Source organism: Gossypium hirsutum, chromosome D12, assembly GCF_007990345.1.
Source record: "Gossypium hirsutum isolate 1008001.06 chromosome D12, Gossypium_hirsutum_v2.1, whole genome shotgun sequence".
Classification (NCBI taxonomy): domain Eukaryota; kingdom Viridiplantae; phylum Streptophyta; class Magnoliopsida; order Malvales; family Malvaceae; genus Gossypium; species Gossypium hirsutum.
This window is the reverse complement of record NC_053448.1, coordinates 56,717,063-56,741,883: the sequence shown is the minus strand read 5'-3', so window position 1 is coordinate 56,741,883 and position 24,821 is coordinate 56,717,063. Positions and strand designations below refer to the sequence as shown.

At 32.8% G+C, this 24,821-nt stretch overlaps 4 protein-coding genes and 1 long non-coding RNA gene across 5 annotated transcripts; 4 read left to right on the top strand and 1 right to left on the bottom strand.

The window, feature by feature from the left end:
• Window positions 1-1,730: 1,730 nt before the first annotated feature.
• Window positions 1,731-3,730, top strand: LOC121203084 (uncharacterized). Its single transcript, XM_041107324.1, has 3 exons — window positions 1,731-2,141; window positions 2,359-2,540; window positions 2,663-3,730. The coding sequence occupies exons 1-3, from the start codon at window positions 2,105-2,107 to the stop codon at window positions 2,873-2,875; spliced, it is 432 nt and encodes a 143-aa protein (XP_040963258.1). The 5' UTR covers window positions 1,731-2,104; the 3' UTR covers window positions 2,876-3,730.
• A 992-nt stretch (window positions 3,731-4,722) lies between these two features.
• On the top strand, window positions 4,723-8,366 carry LOC121224298 (AT-hook motif nuclear-localized protein 13). Its single transcript, XM_041107323.1, has 5 exons — window positions 4,723-5,525; window positions 5,621-5,676; window positions 6,277-6,408; window positions 7,186-7,347; window positions 7,577-8,366. Exons 1-5 carry the CDS (start codon window positions 4,976-4,978, stop codon window positions 7,850-7,852), a joined length of 1,176 nt encoding a protein of 391 aa, XP_040963257.1. The 5' UTR covers window positions 4,723-4,975; the 3' UTR covers window positions 7,853-8,366.
• A 1,063-nt stretch (window positions 8,367-9,429) lies between these two features.
• LOC121224297 (uncharacterized) lies at window positions 9,430-10,163 on the top strand. Its single transcript, XM_041107322.1, has one exon. It carries the CDS (start codon window positions 9,700-9,702, stop codon window positions 10,057-10,059), a length of 360 nt encoding a protein of 119 aa, XP_040963256.1. The 5' UTR covers window positions 9,430-9,699; the 3' UTR covers window positions 10,060-10,163.
• A 2,369-nt stretch (window positions 10,164-12,532) lies between these two features.
• LOC107946744 (uncharacterized) lies at window positions 12,533-13,707 on the top strand. The gene is made up of 2 exons (XR_001696982.2): window positions 12,533-13,096; window positions 13,486-13,707. It is a non-coding gene; the product is annotated as an uncharacterized lncRNA (long non-coding RNA).
• Window positions 13,708-17,216: 3,509 nt separating this feature from the next.
• On the bottom strand, window positions 17,217-18,963 carry LOC121224296 (AT-hook motif nuclear-localized protein 23). Its single transcript, XM_041107321.1, has one exon. The coding sequence runs from the start codon at window positions 18,380-18,382 to the stop codon at window positions 17,582-17,584; it is 801 nt and encodes a 266-aa protein (XP_040963255.1). The 5' UTR covers window positions 18,383-18,963; the 3' UTR covers window positions 17,217-17,581.
• Window positions 18,964-24,821: the final 5,858 nt, after the last annotated feature.

Below are 24,821 nucleotides of genomic sequence, written 5' to 3'. Positions count from 1 at the left end.
TTACCTTTTTCCTTTTTATGGAATATTAAGAATTACATTTGTTTTATTTGTTTTGGATAAACTACACCTCATATCACTGAACTATTAGTAGAATTACACTTCGGCCCACTTAACTTCAAAAAATTACGAAATAATTATTGAAATATTTGGAAGTTTTCATTTAAGGCATTGGGTTGCTAAGCCTTTTCTTTTATAAGTCCGACCTGTGAGTTCCAAGTGTTGATTCAACAATTAGTACGGTGGAATAATACGCATTGACGAATAAAAGAATATACCTTTAAGTCTAAGTCAATTTGACAGTTGGTATTGAATAAGAAGAAGAAGAAAGCCATTCGGATTTGATTTGCAGAATCATGATCTTTAAAGTCATTTCATGAAAAAAAACCAAACTAAAAAAAAGGGAAGAAGAGCTGTCAATTGGTGTCAGCATTGTGAACGAAAAAAGCCATTTGATGGCAATTTTAATAGTCTAATGATTTAAATGAAAACTTTCGAATAATTAAATGACTATTTATTACTTTTTGAAATCAAGTGATCAAAGTGTAAACTTAATAATAGTTTAATGACCTTAGGGGTAGTTTACCCATTTGTTTTATTAAGAGGTAAGGAATGTGGTTGTACATATTTGAACCTAAAATCTAAGCGAACTTTTAAGTAATGCAAGTCATTTGCATTTAGACTTATTCATGGGTTAAGTTATCTCTCAAATTATAAAGGCTTGTGTTAAATATAAGAGGATTTGAGCAAAAATATTAAACTTAAAAAACGAACTTTAGAAAGCATATCTCATGGCCAATCATTTACCTCTTTGGAGAGCACATGCGGCGAGTGGATTAGTCATTGCTAACGGCAATAGATACCCTGGTTTCGACAAAAAAAACTTTAAAAATGAGCTTTGACAAAAAAAATTAGGCCCATTTAAAATAAGAGTCGTCCTCAAACTCGAGCTCAGAGAGATCTGACTCGCTTTCTATGTTTATAATATATTATGTTATGTTATTTTTATATATTATATAATTTATAACACATAAAAACTAAATCTATAATAATATATAATCCTATAATGTAAATATTAAAAAAAATTAAGATGTATGTAAAATAGAAAATTATTAAATATTGAATTAAAAAAATATAAGCATTTAAAAAAATAGAAAAATTACTCTATCTTTTATGTTTTTCAAAAAAAAAAATTGAAACCAAACTTTTATGATAATATACAAGCATAATATTAAATCTAACCCTTAATATTTATCCTTTTTATCACATTTAGGGGCTTAATATTTACCCTTTTTGTCACATTTAGGGGCGAAGTCAGAACAACTTTTTAGAAACCGAATGAAATTTTAATTTTTTATAGTTTATATTTTGATAATTTTTAAAAAATTAAATCAAATTTTTATAATTTTAGGGGAGACAAAGTATAATTTTACCTTTACTGACCTAAATAGCAATATTCTATTTTAAGGGGCCGAGCCCTGCCAGTCCCTAAGGTTTGCCTCTGGTCAGATTGGTTATTAATTTTCAAATCTTAGTCAAATTGTTATATTACCGAAAAATTAAATAGTTATTAAAATTTTAACAAAGTTATTCGTGTGAAAGTTTACATGTATTTTAGTACTAATGTAGATATTTAAAAGAAAATATGAATTTGTTTTTAAAACATTTGAATCTTTTTATTATTTTTTATGTTTTTTTTTTAATTTTACGAAATACGCAGTGATGGGTTAAGGTTTTATAATGGTTGAGAAAAGTAATTTAGTTAAAATTTTAAGGATAAGGGACAAAGTGATAAAAAATTTAGAGCCAAAATTACAAATAAAATAAATGGTAAGGGCTAAGTTCATAGATTAGCATATTCTTTTCTTTCTTACGAATACATTTGCTAATGCTTTTCGATTATCTTCTTCACACATGCTATGATCACCGAACCAAAATCGAACGCCGACGCCTTCTATTTCTCCAGATTCCGCCAACGGTTTCAGCCATGGCCAATCCAATCATTTCGCCAATTGATTTCATGTCATTGAACTTCGGACGCGAGCCAATGGAGCGAGGAAGATGCCGGTGGTCGCATCCGCCATCTACTTCTTGAATCTCCAAGGTGATGTCCTCATCAATCGTCTCTACCGCGACGGTGTCAGGTAACTCACTCTCTCTTTTTCCTTCAATTCGAGCTAATAGAAATTTGTATATATGAAGAGAACTAATTTCGCTGAGTTCGGCGTGAATGCGTCTCAGTTCCTCCTAATAGCTAGTTTTCTTTTTTTCTTTTCCGTGAAACAGCGAGTCTAGAGTTTGGTTTACCATAATCTCCTAAGTGTTATAGTGTATGTTTGATTCGTATAATCTCTCATTTAGGAGAGACATGGTGCACGCCTTCCGAGTGGAAATCACGCGAACAAAAGAACTCGCTACATGTCCCGTTCGATAGATTGGAGGTTGCTCTTTCATTTACACGAGATTCAGTAATGTTTACATCAATAGTCATTAGAAGCAACGCTAATGCAAATGTAGCTTGTGCTTTCAAGTTCGTTGTTGAGGTAGTCATAGATTTCATGTTCTCTACTTTCTATATACAACAGATTTGCCTTACATTCCACTAGAAAATATGCAATTCGTTTTTCTATCATAACTGGTAGTGGCATTTTTGCTCTTTTTGCAGGCTGCTGGATGGTTCAAATCTTATTTCGGTGGTGTCTTTAATGAAGATGCTATTCATAATAATTTTGTTCTGATTTATGAGTTTCTGGTTGGTATGTATTGTAGGACAGTTGAATGTTTCTTCTGCACACTTTCCTTTACCCATTTTTTCAGCTTGAGTCATCATATTCTAATATTCCAGTGCTATGTTTTTGGATTCACTAGTTATTTGTGATAAGCTGGTAGCCACTTAAAGATTTCAATATTACTAGTAGACTCTGCAGATTTATTGTCTCTCAGGTTGCATCTTAACTTCAATACTAGGAATTTTATTTAAGGCATTTGATCTATAGAAAGGAAGGGTGAAGAAAATCATTTAAACCTGGCCTCAAATGTTATTCGAATCATTAAAAGTTGGAATAATTGTCTAATGAAATTGCAGAAATCATGGACTTTGGCTACCCACCCTGCAATTTTAAAGCTTTACATTACTCAGGAAGGACTGTGGTCCCCATTTTTGTCGGAGCAAGCTATATTTTGAGGTTTAATGCATGTTGGCAAGACTCATATGGCAGATATATGTCAAGTTGCATTGTAAATAAGCATTTTCTATTTCCTTTGCGCAAGAAATCAATAACCTTCACAAAAGCCTGTACCAAATGCAACTTTACAAGTTACATTTTTTCATTTGCAGTTGCGGGAGATTAGTTGGTATAACACGGTTGAATGGTCGCTATATGAGATCAGGTACAAAAAAAAAAAGGGATTCACTTTTAGATTGTATCAAAGCAAGTGAGCAGTGATAAGAATTCTTACTTGCCGATATCAACGAAGTAGAAAAGTGATTCTTGCTGAAGGAAATGAATAAAACAGAGCATGACAGGGACATATCTCATGTTTTTCACCTTGCCTATACTGGCACATAACTTGTCGTTTAGAACGTAGCATGGTCGGGATAGCTGGAACCTGGAAGTTTAGATTTTGGAATTAGATTCACCTGACAGTCGGTAATTGCATTCAGTACAAGATTTTCATTCTATTTTCTAAACTGATGTTTTGAAGCCCGCCAATAATAATGTTGTGTAATTTGAAATGTTACGATGCAAGATTTTCGTTTGACCTGAGATGATGAATTTTCTTTTCCATCTGTGCTTTTGCTTTTCCTTTGTTTTCAAAAGTCGGGAAAAGTTGTTTTTAAGGTGCTGTACAGCAATGAAGGGGCTATAAGGCATACCATTTTAAAGCATCGTTCCTTCCGAATCTTTGCTCGATTATCCACGTTTCTGGGAGATTTCAGGCACAAATTTTGGTTTATAGTCTTCTGTTTTATACTTAAAGCATTGCCTCCGATTCTCTTATAAATATTATTCGGATAATTTTTAAAATATAATGTTTAAATATGTACCAGATACACGCATAAAATAATTAAAAAATGAAAGAAGTGAGGATGGAACTTAAATCGGATTGTAATTATATAGAAAAATTGCAAGAAATGAATTTGGGTTAATGCTCTGGTGAGGTGAGGTGTGGATCCAGACAATTGAAAACTGACATGTTTAATTTTGGTGATTGTTGGGCTGTTTTCCCATTTAGATATAGATTATGACTTTCTGAAAGTAAACAAAAGTAAGCCGTGGTATGAAAATATAGCAGTAGCTATTAAAATGATATGGCAGTTACATGTGTATATGAGGAAGGCAAGCATCCGTCAATTACTATGAGATTGATGTAGTCCTGTTTTTGTCTGTCAAAGTTGATACAAACACTATATCTACAACACGCCAACGCCAGGCCTGCTACAATTTCAATTTGCCACCGTTTTTGGTATCCTTTAGCAATAATTACAGTCATTGGTTTTTCTTTTCTTACATGACATTGTACCGCTAAACTACCATATATTCTCTCAATATCAACTAAATTAAAAAATATATAATAATTAGGTATCCACTACACTAAGCAATTTGAATTGGAATAATGATAATATTACTTAAAAATCACTAACTCTTGCATAAACTGCCACGTAACCTAATTAAAAATTACAGAAAAACATTGAAACAACTCCACCAGGACAATAAAGTGCACACTTGCAAAAAAGGAGGAAAGAAAGAACCCTAGTTGGACTTGGAGGTTGGAGGGTGTACAATTACATATTTGTTTTAACCAAAACTGAAATGGGCATTTTTGTTCATTTCCCAGTTGTGTAATTTCATTTGTACTCTTGTCTTCTTGTTGTTGAAGATCCATTTGATTTCCCCCATTTCGCAAAAGTAGTTAAATCACAAACTCTTTTAACTTGAAAAACTCTCTTCTCTCTCTCTCTCACACATTTTCAGAAATGGAACCCAGAGAAGTACAAAGTCCGGCAGGAGGATTACAGGTACAACAACCTCAACAGATGCTAATGGGACACACATCTTCGTCGTATCCTTCGAACTCCGGCTTAATCAGTTCTAATCCAACGGCTAACAACATCCCTCCTTCTTCCACTCCTTGTTTCCCTTTCAACTCACTGTCTTCGCCGGTGCCGCTGCAGCGTCATCAGCAGCAGCAGCAGCAACAACAGCAACAGCAGCCCAAACCGTTGGATTCTTTGAATTCCGTTGGCTTTGATGGATCGCCGCAGTTCCGGTACAACACGGAACCGGCGGCCATGAAGAAGAAGCGAGGTAGGCCTAGAAAGTATGCTCCTGATGGTAACATTGCACTTTTACAATTGGCACCGACCACTCCAATTGCTTCTAACTCCGCGAATCATGGCGATGGTGATTCTGTCGGTTTGGGAAGTAATAGTGGCGTTGCTGGTGGTGGTGCTGTGTCGGAACCGCCGGCTAAAAGGAACCGTGGAAGGCCACCGGGTTCTAGCAAGAGACAGATGGATGCATTAGGTAACTAATAGTTGAAATAAAAAAGAAGTTAGTGTTTTTGCTTATTATGTACTAACGTTTTCTAAGTTCATTTTATTTGCTTGTTTTGTGAGCAGGAGGAGTTGGAGGAGTGGGGTTTACTCCTCATGTGATCACCGTCGAAGCCGGTGAGGTGAGGTTTCATTATAAGTAATATATGAGGTTGTAATGGTTGTCCTTTCAGATGGAAATGAGAAATATTGTTCATAGATTGAAATTTCAATTGTTTTAAGCCATCTATGTTGGTGGAGTCATCCATTTTGTGTATTAGCAGCATGAAAGAATATTTTCAATCCGTTGTTGATAACTCTAGAATTATGCTTTGTGAAAAATGATTGAGTAAAGCAACTCATTCTATAATTCCTAAGTGGAGCTTTGTTAATTGATTATCTTTAGCTCTAATTGTATTTCTGCATACTCCAAATGCTGAGTTGGGGAGATATAAATTGTGCATGCAGAAATTAGCTTGAGTCCTGAAATGTTAACATTTTTTTCCCTTCCCCTTTTCTGTTGTTGTCAAAGGACAAGGATTCATTGATTATTTTAGTGTAATGGATTGCCTCTTCTAGTCAATAACTTGAGGCAAAGTGCATACTCTTATTCCATCAAAGGTGGATCTGCCTTAAAAAGTACTGCAAGCCAACAAATTTGCAAGACTATCCACTTTGCTCATGTTCTAAACTATCAGACCTTATTTACAAAGTGACTAAATGCGTGGCTTTTTCATTTGCAGGACATAGCATCAAAGGTTATGGCTTTTTCACAGCAAGGACCACGCACAGTCTGTATTCTCTCTGCAAATGGTGCCATCTCTAATGTTACACTCCGCCAACCTGCAATGTCTGGTGGTACAGTGACATACGAGGTACTTTTAATTTCAATATATAAGATCCATCTGATAAACTAAGCTTAAGCTTGAATCAGGTGCATCTGCTCTGCACCATATGTTAGATAGGAGTAGGATTGCTCCATGTTTCCATGGCTGCTGAAGTATAAACTTTATGGACTTCCCTTTGGACAGGAAAATGTGTTTGATTTTATGTGTTCACGCTTACATTATGTTAGCACCCCAGTTCAAGCAAAAAATAAAATTCATTAATGTGGAAATTTTATGTGATGAGGGGATAGTGCTGTTCATCTCTTGGATCATTTTAGCTTAGTCTGGTACAGTGTCAAAAGGACCAGGTAATTGTTGATTGTGGTACCTGCGTTGGATGAAGGGTTTGAAGTGAACCCTTAGTTCAAATTTGATAGGTGAAACGACTTAATGATAGTAGAATAAGAAACCATGTCTGCACCTGTATTTGATACATATTTGAACAAGAGTACTAAGATGTGACCCTTCAAGGACCCACTAAATACATGGAAAAAACTTACAAAAAATTGAACATGCTCAATTTCTGTCACGTCGCTTTATCTAACTCACATTTGAATCCAAGTAACATAGAATTTAACCCAAAGGTATGATAGCTCTTTTTCCTAACCCATCTTCTCAAAAAAAAAGGCAAGCTGAAATCTCATATTTACATGGTTAAAGACAATACTTTTTTAACCAAAATAATCCGCACAATGGTAGCTGTTTGGCTTGTTTTACCTTGTCATTTATACTCAAATTAAATATGGCTATGTTTTTTAATTGCAGGGACGCTTTGAAATTATTTCTTTATCAGGTTCCTTCTTGCTTTCTGAAAATAATGGTAGTCACAGCAGGAGTGGTGGTTTAAGTGTCTCATTGGCTGGATCTGATGGTCGAGTATTAGGTGGTGGAGTTGCAGGGATGCTACACGCAGCATCACCAGTTCAGGTATCTCTCTGTTGCTAATTTGTTTTTGCGATTTCCATGCACCCATGTGTGATTACAAATTACCACCAAAACAGTATGCTGAAAATTTTGCTACATGCACATCTCAGAAGCCCTAATTTGTGTTTACTGGATAACCATCTGGGTATCAAGGAAGTTGACTTGTCAGGTCATGATAAACGGTTTCATTGTATTTTATTCTTGTTTAATGACGTTTTCTTTCTACTTCCAGGTCATTGTTGGCAGCTTTATTGCTGATGGGAAAAAACAGAGCCAAGATGCTTCCAAAACAGGACCTTCGTCCATGCTAACATCAAGTATGCTAAATTTCGGAGCTCCAGAGTTGACAGGGAGTCCTCCTTCGCAAGGTGGCTCAAGTGAGTCGTCTGATGAGAATGGTGGTAGCCCTCTTAATCGAGGGTCTGGGTTCTACGGTAACTCTGCTTCGTCTATTCATAATAACAATATGCAAATGTACCAACTTTGGACTGACCACACTCAACAATGACGATGCTTCTGAATTAAACAGTAGATCAGAGGGGGCATAACAAGCTATGGATCAAATTCCAAATGCTAACATGCATTAAAGAATAGGAATGGTAGAAAATCAACTTTCTTGTAGATCAAGTTATCGGTTCAGTTTAAGTAGTTGTCGAGATATATCTTCACCTCACTGGGAAAACATGGCCTGCTGTTGATAGCTGAGAACATTCCACCAGTTTCTAAGAATCTAAAATTTACTTATTCAGAGTATTGCTTCTGTAGTGGTTACTCTTGTTAGGTATCAGATATAATCCTCAATTTAAAGAATAGTGATATATGGGGCAGTCCTCGATAGTTTTGAGTGGAATTGCTTGTTACCATTGACCTACCTCCTCCTTCGGATAATGTATTGTTTTATGGGAAAGGTGTGAACACCAGCACTGCCATTTTGGGGAGCCACAATTAGACAATATATTGCTTGAGAATTAATTTGTTAAATGACAGATGTAGGCTGTTGAACAGTCTGTTAGTTTCGAGTATTTGGTGACTCTGTTAAAATGTCAATGTGTCCCCTCACTTAGCATGCTAAAGCTCACAATAAGATGATGAGATTGAGTAGCTTGGACGGATACATTTGTTTGTTTCCGCTTTCAAAAAACGTCTATTTCAAGAGGCAGAGAATTATTAAGGCCATGGCATCCCTACTTGCGTTAAAACACAGCACATAAAACAGCGTCTCATGCCACTCGGTATTATTGGGCGGCTCCTACACATACAATACCATACAATTTTCAATCTCCTACACATACAATACCATACAATTTTCAATCTTACAACCACGTCCTTCTATTCCCAACAACAAAAAAAAAATCATTGAAAATAGAAGTTTACCTAAGTTTTGTTATTTCCAATTGTAGCCATGAAAGGACTCGATGTTTGATGAACTGCTGCTGTCGCATTTACTTCATTATTTGACCATATTAGTTTTGTACGTTTTATGAAGGAAAATCAAAACCCATAAATTTCAATGCATCTCTTTATACTTTAAAAAAAGTTTAAAAATTTAAATTTTCTTTTTATCTTTTTTATTTAAAAATTAACATCATATTAAAATCTCCCAAATTGACATGTTGGTTAAATTGTCTTTATATGACATGAAACACGTGTTGAGTTGACAAATTTTGATGAGAATACTCTCATCGGTGCTAATATTTGGACGGAGCTTTTTAAGATTTAATTTTTATCATTTGAATTATAGGGATCAAATCTCCAAATTTATAAAGGTACAGGGACTGACAACAATTTAGACCTTATTACAGTTAACTTCCAATTCTTCAAAGACAACGCTTAACGCGGAGCCTACGGAGTCACAGATGTCACGTTGATGTTTGGTAAGGTATTTTGATTATGTGACGCGCCTCGGTGTGTCAAATGCTTAGCACCAAAGTCAGTGCCAAACAATTACTGCACAAATACCAAACATGATTTCCAATGAAACTAACAATAAAATACTAATAAAGTTTTCACCTTGCGATTTGAATCGTAGAGTAGCAGAAGTTATCCTAATAATATACTGAACGTGAAATTTGCTGAATCCGGCATGTCTTATTCCAACCATAAATAAATGCTTGTTGAACATGCCAACGGCTCTTTTGGCCAGACCAAGGCCAGCATATGCCTTTGCTTATAAATGATATACCCCCCCCCTCTCTCTCTCTCTCTAGCCGTTGCTTGGCCCATTCAATCCCAACAAAAACTTGTCAATCACAATTTTTCCTCCTCTTTCACTCTCAATTCCCACAACTTGCTTAACCCAAAAATACCCACTTTTTCACATCCTTATAAATAACTTCATTTCCCTACCCATAACTCATGGATTGCTTGGTATTGCCTGTTTGCTTATTGGGAAAGCGCAGCATGGGATCACGGCTAGGCTACCGGCGTCTAACGCGCGAGTTGGAGCCACAAGTGAGGGTGGTGGTAGGGAAAGAGAAACGAGAATTTTGGGTGGACCCTTTGGTGTTAGAGGAGAATCCATTCCGGGTTTTGATGGAAACATTGAAGAAAGGGAATGGCAGCCATGCAACAAGGGAGAAGAAAAAGAAGGTGATATTCGTGGACGTGGATGCTATCTTGTTTGAGCACATGCTGTGGTTGATGAACAATGATTCTTCTTCTTTGTTTCAACTTGATCTCCACGATATTATTGACTTCTATGCTCAAGATTACTAGAACTTTGATTTTGTTTTTACTAATTTTACCTCATATATAACCTTTTCTATTGTAAACACACACAAACCATAACAGTACTGCAAAATTTCTCTTCTTCTTCTTTACCTTTCTGTTTTTCCTTTTTCCTTCTTAATATTAATTTAGCGTACGAATCATGGGATTAGTGCAAGTTCTATGCAATTGAATACTGACCATGTAAGTGCAAAAGACCATAACCTGTTGGTTTTAACTTCTCTTAACCATACTTTGAACCTTTCGATTCTTAGTTTTATTAATTACATTAATTGCTTAGCTCAGGAAGATTGAGTTCATAAACTCTCTTTTTTATATCTGCAAATCACATTGAAATCGTTCACACTAACCAATTAGGTATTAACAAAATGAGCTTGATTAGTTTTATTCTATCATTTTTATATGTTTTTTTAATTGAATTTATTTTTTTATTTGAATAACCAACTTTATCTTTTTAATTTTCTACTTTAATAAATTTGGTCAATTATCAATGTATAATCAATGACTTTCTTCTCCATCCTTTCTAAAATCTTACATGGTATACAGAGTCTAGTTCCAACTTCTTTCCCCACCCACAGAGGCGATTCTAGGGGGGTGGCATGTGCATCGTAACCCCCTAAAATGAAAAATTATCGTTTAGGCCTTTTAAATATTTTTTAAATTTTAAATTAGTAAAAGTAAAATTGTACTTTGGCCCCTTAAAATTATAAAAATTCGATTTAATTCTTTAAAAATTATAAAGATACAGACTATAAAAAATTAAAATTTCATTTGACCCTCCTTAAAAAATTGTTCTGGCTTCGCCCCGTCCAATTTTCTTGTAATGACTACCAATAACTCCACCCTATCCATAATTACTTCCAACACCAGTACTTAATTACTTCGAAACCATTTTTTGAAAATAAAAATGTGGTCGTCGACTTAAAAACAAAAATGGAACGAAAATTGGAGTCGCCACCGACCCTTTATTAAGGTGTGATCGGCTCACCTTGAAAATGATTTTGGTCTGCGAAATTTGAAAAAATAGGTTCGGGAGTCGGTTACGCACGAGGAAGGGTTAGCACCCTCGTAACGCCCAAAATTGGTACCGAATTGATTAATTAAGGTCCTAATTTCGAATATTGAAAATTCGTGAAGAATTTTAAAAATTATGATCCTCCCTTTTATTAATGTTAATTTTATAAAAGATGCTTGGATAAATCGAGATGAATGCTAAAGACCTTCTCGTCTCAGAGTAATAAGATGTCACGCCCAATACATTAGGACACGACATTTTTAGTCCTCGAGAATGAGCTTGTCTTTTGATTTTCAAAACTCTTGCAGTGGAGTTAAAAAAGGATATTCAGTTGCTTTAAGTCAAATGAAAAATTGAAAACCAATACGTTAGGACACAGTTTCTCTAAATTCCTAGCATTGAATATAGCCCCCTTATTATTTAAATCTTTATTTCGAGAAAACGACATGTCATATCCAATATATTAGGACACAACGTATCGAATTCCCGAAAGTGAGTTTTTGCTTTATGCGTTTTGATTGTAGAAAATTTTCGATTATTTAGATTCAACGAGAAAAATTGGAACCCAATACGTTAGGGCTCCATTCTCTCGAAGATTCTAAATTTCGGGTATTGCGTTATTTTGAAATCTTTTTAAGTAAAAATGCTTTTGATATTTAAATGATATGAAACATAACCTTTTAAGCGAATAAAATGCGATAGAATGATAATGTACAGCGCCAAATGGTGATTCGTAAATTAAAATGTACACCAATGGATAATAAGCAATTAATAAACGAATACAAACAAGCATAACAATAATAATTTCATACATTATGTAAATATCAACATTAGCTAATAAGAGGAAACTAATTAAAAATCAAGCAGATTTACAAAAACATAAATAAAACATACACATTTGAAAATAATTTAAGAAATAAATAGCATGAGAGAATGGGAATGATCATTAATAAACCGTATGCGAAAATAAATTTGAAGCAAATAATACATATATGAGAGTTTTATTTTTATAAAGAACATGATTTAAAAAACATAGTAAAGTGCAAGAAAAAAAATCTTATAAATAAAATGAAAACATTAATATATATATAAATTATAATTAAAACAATAAAATGAAAATAAGATAACCTTAAATAATAATACATAGTAACTTTGAAATAATAATACACCATGATTTTAAAGCCATAATACATAATAGATTAAAAACCAAATGTATAATAACTCTAAAATGGTTATTTACGGTACCGATAGAATATAACGAAATGGGATACTAATATATGATAATATAAAAACTTAAAATATTAATACATAAAAATTTATGTATACATATATAAATAGGTAGATAAGTGTATGTAAATTAGTATAAATAATATCATCAACAATCATAAAGACAGTAACATTAAAAATAATAATAATAATAATGATAATAAAAATATTAAGCTAATTAAAGAGAAACCAATAACACAAAAAGAGGATTAAATTGCAACTAAAACGAAATTAATCGGGGAATAACATAAATAAACAAAATAAGGGCCAATGTACAATACGCGAATAACATGGAGGGTTAATCCGGAAATATTCCCAGCCCTCCAAAACGCTGGGTTGCGGCATGGACTAAAATAAAACAAGAAACAAATTACAGGGAAAACTTAAAAAGGAAAAAAAACTGATTCGAACACGCCACAAAAGAGAGAGGGCCGTTTGCGCAAATCACCCAACAGAGGCCAAAACGCGCAGATCCTTCCCCGGGTCGGGTCACTGCGCGGGTCATGGCCACTAAACGGCGTCGTTTTGACGCTAGGAACCCTAGCTCAAAACGGCGTCGTATTATGACGTTATTTAAACGGAATTTTACCTAAAAAAAAACAACTGCAGCCCCTAAATTAAAAAAACTGCTTCTGCCTCCATTGGGGTTTCGGCCACTCGTTCCCCTGCCCGAATCCGCCGCTCCTTCGCCATGGCTCCACCATGAACGGCCATTTGAGCCGACAAGAATACGACAGATTCCCGGTAGGTCCCCTTTCTTTCTCCTTTTATTCTTTACTCAGTTTATGAAAACAAATTAAAAGAAAAAAAGAAAAATAATAAAGAAGAGAAAAGGGAAAATCGGAATCGGAAATCACCTCAAAAGTATGCTATATTTGCTGTTTTTGAAATTTTTGTATCTTTGTATTGTTTTCCTTTTTTCTTTTTTTCTTTTTTGCAGATTCTGAAAAACGGCTTTATATAGCCGAAAATAAAAATTACAAAAGAAGAAAAATATATTTTGCTCTCCTCTCTTTCTTCTTTTCCTCTTTTTTTCCCTTTTGTTACAAATTTTAATTCGCTGTAAATCTGTTGCTCCTTTGTTGTTTTTTGTTTTGTCCTTTTGGTTGTTTGTTGTTTGTTGTTTGCTGCAGGTACGGCCTGGAGGAGCGTGGCGTGGAGGAGCGCGTGTTGCGAGGAGAGCCAAAGAGACGCTGGAGCGGCAGCTGAGATATTCTGGAAACCCTAGGGGTTTCTGAAAATTGTTTATCGTTTTGGGTTTCAATGTAATTGGGCTGGAGTATTTGGGCCATTGTAATTGGGTTTAGTTTTTGTTGTAATTGGGCAGTGTAAATGGACTTATGAATTTTTAAAAATTTTTATTTTTTTTATTGAGTCGGGCAAATTGAGTATTACAGTAATGACTACCAATAACTCCACCCTATCCATAATTACTTCCAACACCAGTACTACTCCTACAACAATTCAAATTGTTCACTTCAATCCAACCTCTCAATTACGTCTTATGCTTCACGGTAGCGCCAACTTTTTGAATTAAAAAGCACAACTTACCATATGCTGTTAGACGGACAAGATCTTTGAGACCATCATAATGGCACCAAAACCCCTCCACCCTCCACCAAAACATGTTGAAGGGAATAACACCCTCGAAACAAATCCTACGATTGCATTTGGTTTCGCCAAGATTGGCTCATCCAGCAAGCCATGATAGCTTCTATTGATAGCTCAATTGCCTCCACAATTATTGCCGCCGATACTTCATAAAAAGCATGGCCCTTTTGCATACTCTATATGCAAACAAAAGACACATATGAATCTACAGCTCTTACGACCAACTTACTAAAGTCACAAATCAAGTTGAGAGTGTTGTAGACTATCTACAACAAATCAAGACTATCACAGGCGAGTTAGTTGTTGTCGATTCTCTTATTACTTCTTAAGAACTTACAATCGAGATCCTTAGTGGTCTTGGTTCAAAATATCAAGAAGTTTTTGCCTCTATTCAAACTCACCCAACGCCAATCAAATATGAAGAATTTTTTCATAAACTTGTTGACCAGGAACTCTTTCTCCAACATGAGGAGAAATGGATGTCTTCTCCTATCACTGTTGCAGTTGCAAAACGCAATACCAATCCTTCTCAGTTATCTCGCAATATTCGTCGCAACAAGTAACGTCAATTTTATCGGCCACAATTTTTTCACCCTCAACAACAAGTTCCTTGGCGTGCGCAAGTTCCCAATAATGCTCAACACTATGTTCTGTGATAAATATGGTCACACTGCATTTGTTTGTCGCTCCAATTCTCATAATAGTTAGGATGGCAAGGCCAATTTTGGATCTGCATGAATATAAAGGCAATAAGGGAGTTTCTATAGGAGATAATCTTGAGGCCACATATAGCTATCAACGTCTTGTTCTACATAGTAAGATGAAGCACATTGAAATCGATCTTCACTTTGTCCAAGATCACGTTGGATGAAAACTTTCGAGATCAATCACATATGTGCAGCCAATCAGCAAGTTGATACACTTACAAAGGCCTTACCAAACTTGCCTTTGTTTGTCAACTTAGGTGTTTTTCCATAACCCCAAACTTGAGGAGAGCATATTAATGATACGAGCTTAATCAAGTCTTCCTTAGTTAGTTTTAGCCTACCGTTTTTTTCTCTTTGTTTAAATTTGATTTTATTTGTTTTTTTTTTTATTATCCTTTTGTTGTTATTTAAATAACTAACCTTATCTTATTCAATTATAAAAGAATAACCAGTACCATTCTTCTCCATCCTTTCCAAAACATTATATTAGGATCCTATATAATATCACCCACTGTTAATAGTTTACATATTGAGTTGTCGGGATTCATCAAATCAATGTCCTAAGACTACAACCTACTGGTGAAGTTTGAATTTACAAAATTTAACCTGTTTAGGGAAAAGAAAACAAGGAACAAAAGGAAGTGTCATTTTGATGTGCCAATTAAGCAATCTTTCAGGCTTTTTTGGGCCTTTTTAATACGAATGGCTGTGAGCTAAGACGTCAATGAGTTATTAATCAGAGCAAGTATTTGTGTACCAAAACCCCCAGGCCCAAAATTATAAGCTGCAAATTAGTCCCAACTCGGTTGCTAAGGGTGGATTGGGCCCTAGAAAGATATGGATATAAAACTTAATTATGATATACGTGTCAATCATAAAATCATTTTCATGTCGTGATTTGGATAATTGCATAATTGCATAATAAATATAGATTTAATCATGAATTAGATTTGATGATTGCATTGGATAGTAAAATAGAACCGAATTTGTGGTCAAGAAAGGTGACTCCGTGGTACGTTAGTTGTCGGCCTCCTTGTGTTCTTATAGTCAAATCCAAGATTTGCCTAGTCTTTGTTAATTATGAGGTCAATTACCCCTAATCAATTAAATTAAGCTAAATAGAAAACAACGGTTTCTTGTGCGAATTAAAATGCCAACCACTGCTCTTCAATTTCCACACCTTTAATTTTATATAAACAACTGGTGAAGTTTATTCATCATCCCTACCAATTTAGAGAGATGAACATATAACTTTCTACTGATTCATTTCATTACTTGAGTGGTAGCATAGAGTGATCCAAATGGAATAAAAGCAAATGCAATCGGTAGAACAAAACATCTCCATAACTAAAGTTATTTGGTACCAACAAAGAGTACCTTAACTAAAACAAACAATGATTCAAAGTGGGGAGAACAAATTCAGTCATTAACAACTAATTTTTTAAAATCCGAGTTCCACTTTAAATGAAATGTTGTGCTCTAACCATGCTTCCACCTTTTGAAACACTAAATCAAATAATGAAAATCCAAGTGAGAAGATTTTTCTTTTCCAACCAGATTATTCTTGAGATTCCAAATAAATGATTTTTTGAAAAGACTGGGTCAAGGTGGATAAACAATTAATACCATACTAAATCATCAAAACTTATAACAGCACAAGCTTCACATTAAGCCCTAATTTTCTTGCCGATATATGCTCATCAGATTGTATATCAATCAACAGAAGCTGGAGATACTAAACAACCATCAGCCCAGAAAACTACAAGGAAATAAAACCACATTATTTGGAAAACAATATTTCAACTTATGAAAGTAAGAAGATTAAGTTTTAATTCAGTTGACACCATTGTTGTTGCAACATTTACTAGGATTTGGGTTCAAGGTTGGAAGGGATAATAGTGGCATAAAGCAACTAATTTTAGGGTTCATGGGAATTTGAAGGATGCATGGTGTTGAAAACGTAAGGAGCAATGGGCATCTGAAATTAATTTATCAGAAACAACTGTACTGGAGCCTGAGTAGATAGCCACAAAACACTTTTGGTTGCAAGCCGAATATATATATATTTATATGACTTTTGGTCAACTCTACCTGTTTACATTAATGGATCACTTTAGCTAGATAATTGGATATTCAGCTAAGCTAATTAATAATAAGATTTCTATCAGAAAAATTCTTCTACAAATGGAGATTAATGGAGTTGAGCAACATGTTTTTGGTGTAGTTGAGAAAGGTTTAGAAGTAATAAGAAATGTAGAAAGAAGCTTATGATTTCCCAAGAGAGCTGGATATGTAGCTTGAAACTCGATTCAAAATTTTATGACAGACACCATCCCAACGACAAGAATCCCTCGGTGATGAAATTTTTAGGAGACCCTTGCCTCTTAATTATGCTTTTTTTACTTCTTCATTATCACCTGAAAACAATGCAATGAAAACACAATTCCATGTTTCCATATCCTGCAAAGGTTTACTTTAAAAGCCTTTTCCTTGTATCTGTGCACGGCTTTGTTTTAATTTCATGTAAAATTAATAGACTAAAAAAGTGGACAGAGGAAAACCCTAGTTGATCTGTTAGTAACACTGAGATCCAGTCCCTGATTGATATCATCAACAAAAGGTTTATACAACATTAAAGTATTAAATAGAAAAAGAAATTACTTGTACCACCATGAACAATGAAGAACTATTTCAAGAAATCTTAGATCCCATACATCCGAAAATTAAGAAGAAGATAATAACTACTAAAACAAAGATTAAAAGGAGGAGGAAAAACCTAAATTAACATTAATATCAGAGGAGGAAGAAGAAGAAGCATGACGATTCCATGAATTTTCCTGACCTTTATATGCAAGAATCATGTTTCTCAACAGAGCTTGAATTTCCTCATCAAGATTTTGACCTGAATTTCTCAAAACGGTAACTGGACATTAGGCTGCATATTAAGTGGCAAGTTTAAGAAAGGCAAACCCCCAGGACCAGCTCCCGAATCAGCAAACATGTTATTCCCAGCACCGCCACTTTGCACCTGCAGTTGGTCATCCTCTTCCAAGGGCAGCCTTTCATAGGCAACATTTGTGAACGATGAGGCTATAACAATAACAGGTCCAGCCGTCATGAGTTCCCCAACCACACTTCCTCCTACAACCTGGCCTTGCCCGCCTGCCAAGAAGATTGTCAAACTGGTGGCACCTGGTGGAGCTGGTGGTGGCAAGAAAGAACCTGAAAGTGATAGTATCTCAAATCTGCCATGAAGGTTAACCACAGCTCCAGCAGCAGATGGTTGCCTAATGCTGACGTTGGTCACCGTACCACTCCCACTCAATATACAGATTCCCCTTTGCCTTCTCCGGGCGTAGTTGGCAATACAATCAAACACATCACAGCCGTTCCCAACTTCAAGAATGTGAGCTCGGAGGGTGTTTGCGCTCTCCCGTGTGATGATGACAGGAGGCTTTGGTTTGTTCTTGGAACCTGGAGGACGGCCCCTTGGCCTACGGGCTCCAAGCTCACCTGAGTTGGCTGCGTTGACTAGGTCTAAGCCGTGGTGGTGAGAGTCATCATCATGGTTATGGGCAGCTGAGCCATAGTGACCTCCACGGTTGTTTGAACCTTCCTGGTCTTCAGGTTCAGGTTGGTGTTGGAGGTGAAGGTCCGGTCTTTGAAGTTGATGAACGTAGCGAGAAGCAGTGCCTAAATCAAGACCGGCCATACCAGCATCAGAGGTCAACAGAAAACAAGGAAAAACAAAGGATTAAAAGTAACCAAAAAGAAAATATAAAATTATGGGTTTAGATTAAAAACTGTTTAGAGTGGGTTATGTTTATTTTAAGGGAATTGATTAAACAAAAGGAAAGGAGACTCGAACAAAGTAAAAAAAATATGATTTCAATAGCTATAGGAAGAGAAAGGGTTTTCGTTTTTTTTTCTTTCTTTTTGAAGGAATTTAAAACAAGAGGAAGAAGAAGAAGAAGAAGAAGAAGAAGAAGAAGAAGAAAGGGAGATGAAGTGCAGCGAAAGGAATGGCGATTGAAGGAGGAGGAGAAGAAAGGAGAGACAGGCTCTCAAAATGACACAGTTATTTCTCACCCCACAAAAGGCTTAATTTTATATTATTTATACAACATAAAATAATACTGGTAATTGGTTGAGAAAATTTTTAATGTCGTTTGTTTCCCTTGTACTTTTGAGACAGGAAGCTGGTGGATGCCAACCAACCCCAATTCGTCGAATACTATATAACTATAAACGGTAAACTACATCAATTGTACTTTAACTTTGTTTGAATTTTCATTCCCGTCATCAAACTTTTGAATACGTAATTAGCACAAACGTTTTTGGGTTTTATAGAAAGGTCATCCCAGCGTTAGGTGCCGTTACTTGATGAAGACTCACGTTAATTGCCACGTTACCCTTCACCTCTTCCCCTCTCGACAGCAAACTCCCAAACTCACCATGTCACCCATCAGCAAAAACACGGAAGGTTGGTTTTGATCTAGAAAGATGGAAATGCAGGAGTAGAAGGTTGTTTGTTGTTCCTTATGTTAGTGTCTTTTAATGATTAAAACGTTTTACTTGAGGGAGGATTGTCTGCATAAAGAAAAACGGATTCTGTGGGTAGCCTTAGATCATACATACATCTATGATTTTGATGAACTGTAACATCTCCAGTATTGCAATTTTGAATCTTATTTATATTTAATTTTTAAATTAACATTCCTTTTGAATTCAAAATAAATACAAATAAAATATAGAATTTGGAAAATCCAATTTATTCTTATAAATTTCATTTTATTTACATCTAATATTTGAATTTAAACAAATTTATACATTTGAATTCAGATATTTCAACAAAAAATAACTAAATATTCAACCCAATGCCTTTTCTACTAGTGATAGGGTTTCGACTTTAATTTCCAAAGGCATAACAATGACTTTATAAAAAAGTCATTTTTTAGGAAAAGCTAACATTTTTTTACTTTATTGATATGTTATATACGTGGTTTGTCATGTGGATGACATATTAGTATTTAATTAATTTTTAAAATTTTAAAAATTATTTAAATGTTGACATGCCATCCATGTTACAATTCATCTGCATGCTACGTCAGAAAAGTTAACAAAGTTTAATTTTTCCATCTATTTTATGATGATTTGACAAAAAAAATGTAAATTCAAAGATAAAATGTGGCGAAAAAATAAATGAATTTTTTTATAAAAATGAAAGTATAAAATGATCTCTTTTTTTCCTTTTTAAGTTGAAGGGAAAAAGGTGGAAAAAAGCAAAAACACTTACCCCTCACCAATACTCCACAAATTTGGACTAGTTTGATTTCAATGACATAATTACAGTTTAAATGATAAAAATTGTAAGTTGACAACGGAAGTCCAAGGACTTTGATCTCTCCCCAAGGCAACTGCGCAATGGCGCGGCAGCGCGTGCCTCCCACTCTTCACGCCTCCTCTCCGATCCCACCCTGGTCATGGTTAGCGCTCTCATCTCATCCTTTCACCCGTTACTGCCCTACCTAAACTTAATCAAATTTAATTATATAAGTTAACTACATCAGACATCCTTAAACTATTACTCTCTTTCTAAATTGGTTCTAAAACTTTAAAACATTCTAATTATATCCTTAAACTATCTGTATTATATTATTAAGGTCCTTATGTTACTAAAATTGTTAATTTAAGTGCAAATATTGAGATGTCAGATTTTATGTAGCATAATATAAAATGAAAATTAAAAAAAATGCATATTACGAAAATGAATGTGGTAGAAATCTTGGTTATGAAATTTTTAAGGCTTTTATAAAAGCTTTATCAAACACATAATCTCTGTTTTTTCTTTCTTCTTGTTTTTCTTTATTTTTAATTTTTACTTTTAAAAGTTATGCGACAACATTTCATTTTAAATTATGTCACACGAGATTTGATGTACCGTTAAATGGTTAAATAACAATTAAAATAACTTTATTGATATAAAATTAATAATTTAAAGACATTATTAAAATATTTTAAGGTTCGAAACTAATATAAAATGAGAAACATAATTTAGAAATGATTGATGTTAACTCTTTAAGATATAATTAAAAAAATCCAAATAAAGCATACAAAAACATAAAATAAAATCAATGTTAATTAACAAAGTTCATTTAAATCTGATATCTACATTGGATACCTTGACCACGTGTTCAACAATTAATTTATACCTTATAATAAAATTCACTACAAAACAAATGTAATATATATTAAATAACTACATAATAGATAAGCTATAGATCCATCTTAATTAATTAATTCGTATAAGCTGCTCAATAAATAAAACATATTTGCCGTTTAGAGATTAAAAAATAAATAAGTTTATAGTAGGATTTGATCCAATCTGCTATTTTTGGCATAATGTTTAAACTTATTCATTGTTCTTCCTCAATCCATAAATAGAAGGATAATATGTTTCAGCGCACTCAAACCTACGTCTTCCTATATTAATAATAATGTTCATGCCAATTGAACCAATATTCAATCGACAAAATTGAATTTTTTTAACACTATCTATATATAACAAAACACAAGTTAAATTTAATCCTTTTGTATATAATTGGGGAGGGGGGAAACATATATAATTTATAATTTAACAAATGATAACTTGTTCCGAAACTTGTTGTGTATAAAGTCAATCAATATTATTATTTTTATATCATATAAAACTATAAATGGTAGACCATTATATATTATTGGCTTAATGATAAATTTGGCGATTAATGTTTGCATGGTTTGTCAAAATGATCTTAATTATATTTTTTAGTTTTTTTTTTACCATCAACTTTTATTCTTTTCTTTTTCGAACTGCTTTTTCTATTAGATTTAATTGAAGTACCGTTAAAAAAGTTAATGGGATGATGTGGGATTTCATATGTGGAATATTTTTAGTGAGATGTAATTTACTACTTAAATAACTCTATAAAACAATTACAAGTGAAAAATATTGAAATAAAAAAATGATACATGAAATTAAAAAAAAAGTCTTAATTTAAAAAAAAAATAAGCATAATCATCTAAAAAAAACTCAATAGAAAAACTTCTCAGTAAATAAACGTATGGGAAAAAAAAAGAAAGATTGAAACCTTAAATTTATTTATTTTTAATCTGTTAGAAAAAACAATTTAAAAAGAAATCAAAGGTTTGGTGGCTAAAAAATTTTAAAAATATAATCGGGACCATTTTGAAAAAACATGCAAATGTGTGAGTGGCTAAATTTATCATTAAAGTGCAACGTTTGCTTTGGAACTTGTTTTGTTAACTCGCTAATAACAGACTATAACTTGCTTTTTTTTCTTCATAATATCAATATGGTACTGATTTTAATATATTTATGTACCGAAAAAGAAATTAAAAATTGGAAACGTTAATTTTATAAGAAAAAAAAAAGGAAGTCAAAAAGGTTTCCCAGGAGAGGGATGTTATTGCACATCAACTCCAGGTGAGAAACATGTAAATAATCCAATCAACTCTTTGGAAGGCAAGCAAGGAACTTGTTATTATTAAATTCTAATTTCAAAGAAAAAATTTCAATTCAAGCCTTGAGATCGTTAAAACTTACGAATGTAAAAGAACTGACCATCTTAATTCCCTTTATTTGATAAACGTTTTTCTTTTCTTTTCTTTTCTAAGAAGGAGAAACTTGACTATCATTTTGTTTGTCTGCAAGTAAATAAATAGAGTTGGGGGTAAATTATTTGAAGGAGTGTTTCAAAATTAATATGTATGAAACATTAACGTTTCAATTAGTGTTTCTGTTTAAATAATAATAATTCGACTTTTATTTAAAAATTAATGATTAAATTTAATTATTTTAAAAATTTTAAAATATATAAACATTAAAAATTTAAAATTATTATTATACTAACTATATTTCTTAACGTGGCAGCTTATACATAAAAACAATCATTCAGGATTTAGTCTTCAAAAGTAGTATAAGAAAAAAATAGTTTTTAATGACAAATTAAACGTGTAATAATTAATCCAACGAGTTCGTTGAAAACATTAATTAATTATTTCGCCAGCATATTAATATGTGTATATATATATATATGTCCAGCAAAAAAAAAAGTATTATAATAAAGTTATTTCTTTTCAATTTCGTTGTATATTGGTTGTGTCGAAAGTTTTGTGAATTAATAAATTGAGAGGTATATTAATAAGTTTGGAATCTTTTTACTCGATATTTTATTATTCGATTATGTTAAGAGATCTGATAAGGTCATAGGATGAAAACTTTAAATTGACTGAATAAGTTAAACCATGTACATGGTTTGACTTCACCTATGACCTACAATAATCCAAGTGGTATTATGGGGTCACAAATCAAATCATGTCGTTTTATTTGTTCCGACACTCCAAGACACTCTCAATTTACAAACCTATTAAACTTTTAAGAGAGTTAGAGAAACAAAATTATAATCAAAGAAAATACATGACTATGCTTTGGTCTGTAAACTCGTAGGGCTTTAACAAAATCAATGCACATCAACAATTCCTATCAGGATACCAATAAACTTATACAAATATATATATATATATCACATTTTCCAAAATAAACGAATTTATCTTTTATTTTTAATTATAAATACACTAAGACTTATTTTTTAATGAAATTATAATTTAGAATTAATAACAGGATGGAGTGCCCATTAATTGGGGTAAACTTTCTAAGCTTGCAATAAATACATTTTTAGAAACGCTTAGATTATAATTTCTCCTTTCAATTATACTCAATTTCTCATTTGGAATTTAAAGGGATTTTTTTTCATTTTGATACCTAAATTATTTTATATTATAATTTTTGGTCCAAAAACAGTAACCATGTTAAAAAAATAAGTGAAACATTTAACCGTGTCATTTGTTTGTCTTTTTTTTCCAAGTCACTGATGACATGACGACTGATTGGTAATGTGACCTTTGACCATTAATGAAATTAACCAGGTGTTGAACAGTCATTCCCTGTTGACTGTTTGAATATATTGTAAAATTTATAATTAGAATTTTTTTTTCCTTTTTGTTGAATTATTTATATTTTTTTATTTTATATAACTTTTACATCATAAAAATATTTTTTAAATTTAATATATTATATATATTATATAATTTTAAAGTTTTATATTATAAAAACGAATGTTTTGAATTTAAAAAAAAAAACAACAAATCAATTTTGTGATCTTGCATTGTTGTGCTTCTTATAATTTTTGTACGTCTCTATATGTTGTGGCAAATTATCATTTTTTGAATTTTTTTTCTAATCTTTTGAAAACCTGCAATAAAATTAATATAATTTAAATACAAAATTAATAAAATAAAGTGTTTAAAAATGGGAAAATGGTTTTTCAGAGGGAGTTTTTATTGGTAAAATAAAATATTTAAAAACCGAATAATGATTTTTCATAGTGGAGTTTTTGACAAAACAACAACTTATGTAACAAGTGAAATAATTACTAAAAAAAAATCTATGATAGAACAAACCTTATAGTAATTCTTAAATGATAATATTATATATTATTATCTTACAACATTTTTAAATACATTATATTTATTAATAAAATAAAAATTATTATAACTAATTATTTATTGTATGAATATCTTATTAAGTGGATGCCTATCATGATCAAGATAAAGTTTTAATATGCTTATAAATAGAAACTCTGATGAAGCATTCTAATCATCCCTTTTCATCAACAAAGTACATTCTCTATTGCTTTCATTTTTTTTATTCTCTCCATCTATCTTTATTTTATAACAATCTATAATTTTTAACATAATTTCTTAAAATATATATAAAACTAAGTTAGTATCAATATTATTGTCCGTGTAAGAGATAATAAATTTAAGTGCGTTTGTCGATACTAATCGAATTAAAACTCAGTCAACAATTAATATATTTTATATTTTTATAATTGTATCACTTTAATCAATATGATTAATTGTCCTTAAGGGGAAATTTTTTTGGCTAAATTCTTTTATTATATATGTACCAAGAATATATATATATATATATATTTACAAAAAAAATGATTAGGAAAGATTGAGATGATCAGCAAAGTAACATTCTCTTTTTTTCTTATTAAATTATTATAAGTTTATATTAATACAGTTAC

Coding starts and splice junctions, on each gene's coding strand:
- LOC121224298 (XM_041107323.1), top strand. CDS start 4,976: ATGGAACCCAGAGAAGTACAAAGTCCGGCAGGAGGATTACAGGTACAA. Junction 5,677..6,276: donor TCACCGTCGAAGCCGGTGAG/GTGAGGTTTCAT, acceptor TTTCATTTGCAG/GACATAGCATCAAAGGTTAT. Junction 6,409..7,185: donor GTGGTACAGTGACATACGAG/GTACTTTTAATT, acceptor TTTTAATTGCAG/GGACGCTTTGAAATTATTTC.
- LOC121203084 (XM_041107324.1), top strand. CDS start 2,105: ATGTCCTCATCAATCGTCTCTACCGCGACGGTGTCAG. Junction 2,142..2,358: donor CTCTACCGCGACGGTGTCAG/GTAACTCACTCT, acceptor TCTCTCATTTAG/GAGAGACATGGTGCACGCCT. Junction 2,541..2,662: donor CTTTCAAGTTCGTTGTTGAG/GTAGTCATAGAT, acceptor CTCTTTTTGCAG/GCTGCTGGATGGTTCAAATC.
- LOC121224296 (XM_041107321.1), bottom strand. CDS start 18,382: ATGGCCGGTCTTGATTTAGGCACTGCTTCTCGCTACGTTCATCAACTT.
- LOC121224297 (XM_041107322.1), top strand. CDS start 9,700: ATGGATTGCTTGGTATTGCCTGTTTGCTTATTGGGAAAGCGCAGCATG.